General features: G+C 37.0%; 1 protein-coding gene across 9 annotated transcripts in view; it reads right to left on the reverse strand.

The window, feature by feature from the left end:
• LOC107739270 (liprin-alpha-2-like) overlaps nucleotides 1-11618 on the reverse strand; it is a 107730-nt gene that overhangs the window by 61405 nt on the left and 34707 nt on the right. Inside the window, exon 1 of one of the 9 annotated variants that reach the window (XM_016551327.1) lies at nucleotides 4390-4450. The exons of the other annotated variants lie outside the window; for them this stretch is intronic. Coding sequence (XP_016406813.1) covers nucleotides 4390-4398 — 9 coding nt within the window. The 5' untranslated portion in view covers nucleotides 4399-4450. Of the gene's footprint in view, nucleotides 1-4389; nucleotides 4451-11618 lie in introns of those variants that run through there. 9 annotated transcript variants of the gene reach the window in all.

The raw sequence follows: 11618 nt of genomic DNA on the forward strand, positions 1-11618 counted from the left end.
ACGTAACTTAGAATGGGAGATGGATCGGTTTGTGAAAGCGAAGAGAAAAGCCATAGATGAAGTCGCACAGACCCAGGCAGGTGCTGGTCATTTAAAAGCTAAAAGCAGAAAATATGACGAGGCATATCTTGCTCTCGGCTTCACTCACCGTGCCTATACCGGACGCTACAGATGTCGCTTCGCGCCGCAACAGCTCTACACTGGACGCGACAATGCGACCATTGCAAATCATTTTAACTTTGTGTCAGTACGTCATAAATAGAACAAGGGACAGATTTGGTTTAAAATTTCTGCAATCTACTTTAGTTTGTGTGATTTGTTACTGACTTTTTATATTAATGTTTACACCAGGCTTATTTGTCAGTGCTTTATGTTGTCATAATTATTACATGTTGGTCATACTATACAATGATTTATAGCTTGTCTTTGTTGAATAATACAGAACATAAAGAGCTTTAAAAAAATAATTGCATATTAAATCGCAATATTGGTCAAAAAAAAATCGCAATTAGATTATTTTCCAAAATCGTTCAGCCTTACCACATTTACACTGTCAAACAACTAGTTAGATGAAATAGTTTCATCTAAATCTGGCATAGATCAGATCTTGTCTGTCTGAATCCTAATGCAAATGTGGCATAATTAGAATACTTAATATTACAAATACTAGCATTTTTCATTTTTCTTTTCTTTAAATAAATGAACACTTCTATTCAGAAAGGATGCATTAAATTGAGGAAAGCTGACAGTAAAGACTTTTACTTTGCCTCTTTTTTATTTAAATTAAATTAAAAAAATGATCATGGTTTCCAGAAAAATATAAATCAGCAGAACTGTTTTTAACATTGATAATAATAAGATATGTTTATTGAGCAGCGAATCAGCATATTAGAATGATTTCTGAAGGATCATGTGACACTGAAGACTGGAGTAATGATGCTGAAAATTCAGCTTTGTCATCAAAGGAATAAATTACATTCTAAAATGCATTAAAATTTTAATATTTCACAATATTACTGTTTAACTGTATTTTTGATTAAATAAATGTAGCCTTGGTGAGCAGAGATTCTTCCAGTAACATTTTTTCAATGGCAGTGTCTAAAGTTTAAAATAAATATATATATATATATAAAAAAAGATTAAAACAAAATAAGTAAAATAAAAAAATGTAAACAAAAAATTTTAGTTTGCCAAATAAAAATAAGCATTTATGTTTTTCATCCCAGTGTATAGAAATTTTGGTTTCAGCTAAGAATTTGCGTATCGACTTACCCGAGTGTAAAAAGATTGGATCAATTTGGACATGTGTCAAAATATTGGATATGTGCTGTGAAAATGTAGCGAGTGAGATACAGTGAGACAGAGAAACAAATAGAGAAAGGCAGAGAAGGAGAAACACACAAACAGTTCACAAACAGACAGAGGGACAGATTTCTCATCAGACCGAATCTGTCAGTCACACTCTAGTGGAGGCAGATGCCGTGAAGGTGCTGACAAATGTCGTTCTCATCGCAAACTCCAGTAACGTCCAGCACAGTCATCAGGGTCACAGAGAACAAGACGAAACTCATGGACTTGCATTCAGCAGGAATATAAATACACCTCATTCTAGATACAGCTAGCTTGCCTGAGAGGATTATGGGTAAAGATATACCAAGACTTGAACTGAGCCCCCAACACTGAAAGCGAATCTTTCAGGTGATGTGACACAACATGACCAAGGGAACCGTCACATCCACACCATCAGCTCTTCCAGAATTGTCTGGAGTTTGGCTCTTTCATGCATCACAGACGTTCTGTTTCTGACAAGCTTTAAAGTGCCTTTGGTGAGATATAGAGAGAATACAAAAGACAGTGTCGGCAACTCCTGACTGAACCAACATCAGTTCTCCCCAACAACTTTCACATTAGCTCACCTCCTCAATCGCTCCTCTTGTTCTCTGGCTCAACCCAAAATAGCTTCATTCATGTATTCCTCATTATTAAACAACAAAATGAATGTTTCTGTCTCAAGAAAGCTGGCTTGGATTCCCTCCAAATCTCTCTCTCTCTCTCTCTCTCTGGGGATCCAGGTGACAGAAAAAGCTCAAAAAGTTCACTGCGGTAAGTGTGGTTTCAGAATGCATCTCGGAACAGGACACTGTGTCTCTATGTACAGAGAAATATGCAGCATGGAGGTTTACGGTCAAACGGTTAGCACATTATATACAAGCATATCCATAATCATACCACCAGGGGCATCGCTAGACATAAATGATATTTGTGGCATGGCCAATTAGAGCCAGAGCATAATGCAAAAAAATCTTCAAGAGTAAAAAATTCAAAGCAGAACCATGTTTGTAGGATTTTAAATTTGGCCATTAAATGTCATCAAGGTTTGCTAGAAAAGATCATAAAATAAATGATCAACTTAAAATTAGGTCTGGGCGATATGACCCCAAAAATTTTCATATCAGTCGATATTGATAATTATCGCAATACATTTAAAATGTTTATTTCTTTCAAGTTTAAAGGCAGATTTTTGTTCCTAAGTGAAAGTTGTAGAAACCAGACCGTTAATGACCGATTTTAAACTACTCTTTATGGTCAGAACATGACAAACACTTCATGTTTTTGAATTCCTTACACTTTTACAATCATTTTTCCTTAACAAAAATGGTCCGTGTGGTGCGGGTCAAATGAGTAGCTCTGTTTCCTTCCGCTTTTGGTGCATAAACATAATATCGAACATTATTGAACTCTTGTTATCGTTTTATCGAGGAAAATTATATCATGATAATTATCATTAGCATTTTATCGCCCAGCCCTACTTAATATTAAGATAAAGAAAAAGACACAATTAATGACCCAAATTAAAATCTCAGAGAAATCTTTACTTTCTGAGATATTTTTATTGACCAATTTTATAGACCATCAGTTAAATTAAAAATAATGCATAAAATAATTAAGGGTGACAAAAATAATGACTTTATTCATTAATTTATTCTCTTCCAGACAGTCTCCGCTGCCATTCATGAAAGTACCACAACGCATGTGTGTGATGCTGCTGATGCAGGAGCCGGCGTTCTGACGTAGAACACGCATGTGCTGCGCCTTGTTTACAATTGTTTCATTGTTTACACGCATGCGTTGTGGTACTTTCATGAATGGCAGCGGAGACAAGTAAACAAGGCGCAGCACATGCGTGTTCTACGTCAGAACGCCGGCTCCTGCGTCAGCAGCATCACACGCATGCGTCGTGGTGCTGTCGTGAATGGCGGCAGGCCTTGAAACGTGGTCGTTCCGTTGCTGTCTATGCAGGGACAGAAAGCTCTCGGATTTCATCAAAAATATCTTAATTTGTGTTCCAAAGATAAACGAAGGTTTTATGGGTTTGGAACGACATGAGGGTGAGTAATTAATGACAGAATTTTCATTTTTGGGTGAACTATCCCTTTAATTAGCAATAACACAGATGCTGGACGTTGAAAGATGCCACTGAACTGGGCCTAAATGTGAATCTGGCACTGTGATAATGAGTGTGGAACTGTGTGTACAGATATTCAAAAGGGCACTTATATATACAGTATATGTATGTGTGTGTTTGTATATAAATGTTAATATATATTATTTAATATTATAATTTCTCCTCATGTGTGTATATAAATGTTAATATATATTATTTAATATTTTCATTTCTCTCTATATATTTATTTTCTTAAAATAGAGGAGAATATAGAGGAGATAATTAAAAATTAAATATACTTTATTTATTAGTGCAGTGATGATGTGTGTGTTCAGGCAGCAGTTAATCAGCAATAAATCATGTGTAATTGCAAAATTTTCTTACTCTGTATTCTTTGCTCAGTAGAAACGTCTAAGCATAAGAAAACGGCATAATATATTAAGACTTTCAGAAAAATATATCTTAAGTTTATGTCTCTTTCAAGCATAAATCTTAAAAACAATTTAGTTAGGTTTATGCTTAAACCAACTAATTTGTCAACTGGGTATGAAAAACAAACCAATTAAATGAAAGAAGAAATATAAGAAGAGATTCTTCCCTCACACATAACACTGGAAATAAACAACACGCACATATACGCGTACACACACACACACACACACACACACACACACATAAGTTTAAATACACCACTGAGAATGGCCTGTTTCCCTGCTTTGAGTTAATTAATGCTCCCTAAACCTGCAATGTAAGCAAGTCAAATAGCCACTTAGTCTGCATTCCCTTCTGTGAATTCTTTTCGGAATGACTCCGCACAAGAATTCCCATGTAGGCAAAAGGCTTTAACGAGGAACACCTCGGACAGCTGACACACCGTTCGGAAGCACCTTGCGCATGTTTAAGCAGCCAGCCAATGGCAGGATGGGTCACCGCCCCTCACCTACCTGATACATGTATGTGCTAAAGTAGATCCCATTGTGTAGTTGGATCTTCGGAGAGGTGAGGTTCATCTCGCAATAATCATATATCAGAACCTGGTTTGGATCTGCGAGCCCCCCGCAGCTAGGAGAGAAGGGGAGGGTGGAAAAAAACAGAGAGAGAGACAGAGAGAGAACAGAACTCTCCCTCTGTCTCTAAATCCCTGATGGATGACAGTAAGCTAGAGAATAAATTAAAGTCTTCGATGCCGGCTCTGCTTAGCAGACAGCGGCGCACAACTCTGCGGACTGAGACCCACATGGAAACGAGAGAGAGAGACTGAAAGAGAGAGACATGGAGGGGGGTGAGTAAATAGGGGTAGGAGAGGGAGTGGAGCAGGAAGAAAGAATGCTATAAAGTGCAAACGGAGAGGGAAATAGAGCAAGGGACTGGATAAAGACAGAGATGTGTCGGAGAAGAGAGAGGCAACATAGAATGAGGATGAGTGTTTACTGGCACGTGAGGTTACATGGAGACAGAAAGAGTTCAAAACCTGGCCTCCTGTCATTGACATCAAAACTTTGTAATGGCTTCATCAAAACATTCCCACTGAGGGGCTACTCTACTCTGGCCAGCATCGGTGTCCACTGACATAGTTTTATTTGGAGACATCCATTTTATTTGGGACATCCATCTATGTCACGCAGCATTCATTAAGAGTTCACATTTGTCCACAAAGTATGAGCCAATGAAAAAAAAAAACACGAGACAGAGACTTAAGTTGAAAGCAATTCATTTTAAATTAAGCCTAAGCATGTCAGTTTATAATGAGCAATATTTACATGGTCTAACATAAAGGTATTCGAATGTCGACTGTGGGTACAGAGGCTGCAAGGACAGAAAAAAAAACTATTTTCCAAAATGTTTTTAAAGTTGTCACAGTTAAAAACCGTTAAGATAATTAATAATTAATCATAAACTATTATACTATATAATAGTTATAGTCAGATTACTCTAACTTACCATGAATTTGACCTTATATTTATTTATATTTTATTCTGCTTTCAAAAGGTCAGAAAATAAGAGAATAAGCACAATTATCTTATTCTATTGACAGCCACAGTTTTTAACAATAAAAAAAAAAAAATATATATATATATCCATCTATAATACAAATTATTAGAATATTTTTAATTATAAATAATTATTATTAATTTTTAATTATAGATTTTTTTTTAAATTATTTGAATTTGTATCATAGACAGACTGACAGATAAGACGATAGACAGATAGACAGAACAACAGATAGATAGAAAAACAGAACGATAGATAAATAAATATATACAGACAGATATTTTTCCCAATTTTTTTTTTTATAATTTGCTTTGCCTTTTATATTGTCATTGATTTATGTAATGCTTTACAAAAAAAAAAAAAGAGAGAGATCTCACAGTATACATTTCTCTCACACAGTATAAATGAGGTCTGCCCACTTAGACAATAAGAGACTGAGTGACCAACATATAAAATGACAAACTCTAGCTTGTTTTGTTTTCATGTGACATTTAGGGGCAGGTGAATCAGACATGGATGACACCATAATAATAGATCAGGGAGTGATAGAATAATGACTCACTCAGATCGACCCGGGTCCTGTCCTGAAGCCATTCCCCTCTATCTCCCTCTGTTTTCATGCCAAAACCCCCACTGTGCTACATAATAAAGGGGGGAAAAGTGCACCTTAACTCTCAGAAGGTGTCAAGTACATGAAGCAGTAGTTCTATAGCAAGACATACACTTGCACTGATACACAAGCCAACAATACAATGCAACTTGTTGCCAAACAAAAACAGAGGCTGCTATCATATTCTTCTGTTTCTGGGTTAGACATACAGACACTGTTCAGCTCACAACACACAGCTCAAAGGCTTTTTTGAGTAAAAGTGACAGTAAAATGGTCCTCCCAAAAGCCTTACCAAAGAAAAAGTTTTCAAGACACAAAGGGAAAAAAAAAAAAACCCAACCATGTCCCAAGGCACAGAGAAGATGTGAATGGATACTGAAGCAGAGCTCACTCTGTAGAAAAGAAGTCCTTCATCTTTATCTGTGTGTGTATGTGTGTGTGTGTGTGTGACTATATTTTCTACTGTTTTTCATCTCACTGTCATGTCTCAAACCACACGCTTCCACCCAACAGACATAGAACTACTGGAATTTCAAATTTTGTGTAGTTGTTTAGCATTTTGAAATTAATAGGAACAGTCCGGATGTTTAAGGAAAAGTAGGAGAAGATGCTCTTGTTCAGACTCACGTGTGCTGAAAGGCTAAATTGATCTGGGAAATCTGTGTTTGGTTAAAGAGAAGATGAAGAGTGAGTCTGCTGGGACCGTGTGGAACACATGATTAGGCTAAGAGACGTGTTGTGGAGGAGACAGGATGCGGAGGAAGAAGAACAGGAAGTGTAATGGCAAAACAAAACACCCAATGGGATGCCCAAGCACTGGCTATCACAGGCGGCTGACCCTGGAGAATCCCGCATGTGGCTGTTAATGGCTGGAATAAAGGACAGCACACAGATTCTAATAATGGCAGTACAAGAACAAGCACTTAGAACCAGATCAATGGAGAAAAGTCAAAGTAGTTCCAGTGGAGAAAGGGGTATCCCAGCCCAGCCTCAATAGATCCCAGTCAAAACAAAGGAGATCCACATTAAAAAAAGAGCAATTCCTGTACTAGCTAAGATCCATTTCTGAATTATTAAGCTCTCAGACCACAGATAAGGAACAACTTCACTCTGTGGGACATAACTTACAAATGCTTCACCAGATCATAAACCCAGACATTTTTTTTTCCAATTGTTCAAACAATTGAAAAAAAAAGATCACAGCACAAGCGGCGTTATTAAAGTCTCAACTAAAATTTTTTGTTCAACCGAGAACTTATTACCAATCTTCTATCCACTGAATGTCCAGGCTGGTTGAGCCGGTTCAAATACGCTGTACTTAAATGCAGTTGTCAAGGAAACAGTAACAAGTCTATGCCAAGTAAGAATTTGGGTCTGAGAAGAGGAGATTACAGAAGAGCAGTGGAGGGCTCTGGCACTCACAGTACAGTAATGCATCAGTAAAACAGATTGCTGTCATCGGACACTCAAAGGTAATGGGTGAGAGGAGAATATCACCATGACCTCACTTTAAAAAACAGTGAAGTAAAAGTTCAGACACGAAAAATGAAAATCTCCCCTCAGGTTTTGCCTGTCCCCTACAGCCACTGTTGGAGACCTGCTCCATCATTTGTAATGAGACTGGGCCCCCTTGTGACTAGGAGGTGTAAGCGCTGACCTAGAGGGGGACTGTTTCTGACTGCACTTCCCATGATGCTCTAAAACAGACTTTCTTCAGTAAGAGCTTAATGGAGAGCAGCTGAAATTCCAATACACATCTTTAAAAAACATGAAAAATTTGAGTTATGTGACTTTCAGTCTGATGTTTGTTGGTGATTTGAGGCCTTTATATTTATATGCTTTCCCCCAAGCTTTTTGATGTAATCCTCTTGCAAATGACTCTCTTCCTAAAATACTTTTTTTAGGCTTATTTTTTACTGTGTGAGACAGATAGTAAGTGTGATATTATAAAGATATAATTTCTATTCTTTTCTATTCTATTCTATTCAAATAATTGGCATTTATGTTGTCATTGTACCAAAGCCAAAATAGATAATTGAAATATCATCTTATTAAAAAGTATTCAAATGTATTTTTAGAGCACTTCAAACAGTTTGAAAACCCCTGTGCTCCTAAACATTGAAAAAAAAAAAATTGTAGCAGATAAACAGTTAAAATTCTAAAACTTCTTTTTCCAGAAAAATAGAGAATATGAACAAGTAACGTTACTAATGTTCTGCCTCAACTTCCAATTTCATTAGAAAAACATCAGCACAGGAAAGCAAACGGGTTTTCTCAAAATATTATACGGCATCTTTAACTAACATAGATGATGAGAACACAAAGCTCTATAACAAGGACAAAATAACTGGCATTATTTTATAAATATTTTTAGTAAGTGCTTTAGCTGCATTAACACTGGTGAGAATCCCATCATTCCTTCTGTCTCATCACCATAAGGTGAAAAAAGAGACATTTCTAATAAGAAGACAAGGTTTCCTACAAGGCAGCATGACGTCAGCAGCTCATCTATTCCCACCCTTTCTCATCTCTTTTACCCCTCACCACGTATCTTTCTTTCCTGTGGCTTTTCTTAAAGCACCTCTTCAGATAATCTCCTTATGCTGGACTTGCTGACTGCATGACCGGGGAGCCATTTTACAGCTCAGCACGGTTCTCGAGGAACATACTGTACATGCACATGCACGTTAACGCCCAGTTGCTGGTGTCAGCACAAAAACGAAGACTCAGCCACATATAAAACCTCACAGGCAAACAATAACTGTGTCCACACCCTGAGGTGGTTCTGGTGAGGTCAATTACCTCCAAAAAACCCACTTATCCCTGGGATTTCAGGGACTGCTCAAGCTCTGCTCAATCTTCTCATGACGTACGATTTCTGTGCATCACGTCTGTCAGAAAAGATGCTGGTTATCCTGATGCTGAGTTACAGCTCCAATCCATCATTGCAAAATGGCATAAGCAAACCATTAATCACTCGTAGACTGTAGTGCTGAGAACAGGATGAGTGAGTGATTTTATTTTAGCAGGAGAAGGTTATTGGGTGTCCATTATGTTATTAAAGTAAAATTACTGGCTGCTCAAAAAATATCTGTTAAATTACTTGTTTGGTTTTTTTAGGTACTCTAGTCTTAAAACTTTACAATATACTGTAAATATCATCACTAAACATTAAGAAAAAAATTATATTTGCCACCCACTAACACAAATACGCCTATGTTCTCATGCAGACATATGTGACCCTGGACCACAAAACCAGTCATAAGGGTAATTTTTTTTTTAATTGAGATTTATACATCATTTGAAAGCTGATTCCATTGATTTTGTTTGTTAGGATAGGACAATATTTGGTCGAGATAAAACTATTTGAAAATTTGGAATCTGAGGGTGCAAAAAAATCTAAATATTGAGAAAATCGCCTTTAAAGTTGTCCAAATGAAGTCCTTAGCAGTGCAAAATATCTTCATGGAACATGATCTTTACTTAATATCGATTTACGATAATTTTGACCCATACAATGTATTGTTGGCTATTGATACAAATATACCCGTTGAAAGGATCACATGGAATCTGCACCCAAAGAGCTCCACAGATTTTCAGAGAATCAAAAAAAAAAAAACTGTCATTTAAAAAATTCTACACATTCTCCATCTCTTGTGTGTTTCTGCCATTACTTCAGTCTTCTGATCCTTCAGAAATCATTCTAATTAGAGGTTGACCGATACATGGGCAACAAGGCTGATATATTGGCCAATATTTTTCAAAAATCAGCATTGGACGATAAGTTTTTCTGTTTGGCCAACGTGTTTGAGGCAGGACTTTTATTTTGACAGTGCTGATAGCGGCACATGTGAGCACACAGCACTCACATTCTCCCTCTTCATTGTTTGCTGTTGCCGTTTAACAGTTCTGTCTAATACGGATAGAATTCTGTCTAATAATCAGTATTATAACGATTGCTTTTATATTACTAGTAATAGAAAGGCAAACACTATAATACTTTCTCGTTTACTGTCAGCACACCGTCAGAGTCCAGCTTCACCGGTCAAAAAAACAATATCAGTCGACCACTAATTCTAATATGCTGCTATGGTGCTCAAGAAATTAGAATTTATATAGAATTTTAAGATTGGCCATTTATTGGTAACTGGCCAAAATATTCAATATTAAAATATTAATTAAAACTCAAATCTTATCGGAGTCAAACAGAATCTAAATATCCCATTTTACAATTCTGCATGTTTTTTCTCTCAAAATGTGTACAGATTCCATGTGGATATGCCTGGTGATAATTGTTCCCATTGATACAGCTTTTCATATGTCACTCCATTTTATTACCCAGACGCTCAATTTCATTAGTAAATCAGATTTTAATATCACTGAATGCTCTCTCCAATGTAATCTGTGAGTGCTATTAGTGAATAGTATCTGCTGTGTAATCTGATACAGGACATGATCTGATACCTGCATCACATTTATCAAAAGGAGGGAGGAGAAGGAGGAGGAGGAGGAGGATGAGGAGGAGGAGGAGGGGGAGGGGGAAGAGATGAAACACGAGGAAGGGGGAGAGAGAGGAAGCTCACTCCAGTGAGAGTGGTTAAAGACCAGTGTTGGGCAGTAACGCGTTAGTTACTGTAATTTGATTACTTTTTTAATAACGGAGTAATTTAACACGTTATAATTTTCAAAATAGTAATTAGAGTGTAGTTACAAGCCGAAGTCTCTAAACGTTACTGCCACGTTACATTGCTGACAGAATGCAGTGTTTTATAAGCTAGAGATTGTAAAAAGGATGTAGCACACGCACTGTCGAGTCAAGTGCCAGTGGATTAGAGACCTGCTCTCCCGAGAGACCCGACGCAACAGAGTGCAGCGCGGGACAAGATGGGCGAGTGCTGGTGCGGGCGGGTAGACACTCGTGTGTGTGCGGGATGCGGGAGAATAAAATGATTCACAGGACTCCCGCAAAATAGAAATATCTAAACATAAAATATCTAAAACAAATAAATTGTTATTCATTTATTGCACAAAAGCAACATGAACTAATATAAAATATAAACGATTAACAGGTGCAAGCGTATGCAGAGTTTCTATTTAGGCTATAATACGTGTTTGCAGCATTGAGCAATGCAGTGCTGAAATTTGCGTGCTCACGAATCCTCTCATTATAACACACGAATTGTAGACATTATGAAAGATTCATTATGCATATATTTATTGTGTTATAACAGAGATTTGTGAGATTGCGATGAACTGAGATGTCTTTTAGAGATTATAAATGCAGCGCTCTTTGCTGGCATTCTGCCATGCCAAACCATGCACGCAGCAGCCGCTGCTTTAGTTAAAAATAACAGTGTTCTGTGAATGTTGATGCTTTAATAACAAATATTTATCGTGAGCGTGTATGCTGGGATTTCATCAATTTAATGGAAAAAAAGTAACGTAACTAGCAATGTAACTAATTACTATTTACTTTTGAAATAAAGTAATCAGAACAGTAACGTGATTACTTTTAAAAGGAGTAATCAGTAATTTGATTACATTTTCAGAGTAACTTGCCCAACACTGATC

This window comes from Sinocyclocheilus rhinocerous, unplaced genomic scaffold (genome assembly GCF_001515625.1).
Source record: "Sinocyclocheilus rhinocerous isolate Xijiao unplaced genomic scaffold, SAMN03320098_v1.1 scaffold14, whole genome shotgun sequence".
Classification (NCBI taxonomy): domain Eukaryota; kingdom Metazoa; phylum Chordata; class Actinopteri; order Cypriniformes; family Cyprinidae; genus Sinocyclocheilus; species Sinocyclocheilus rhinocerous.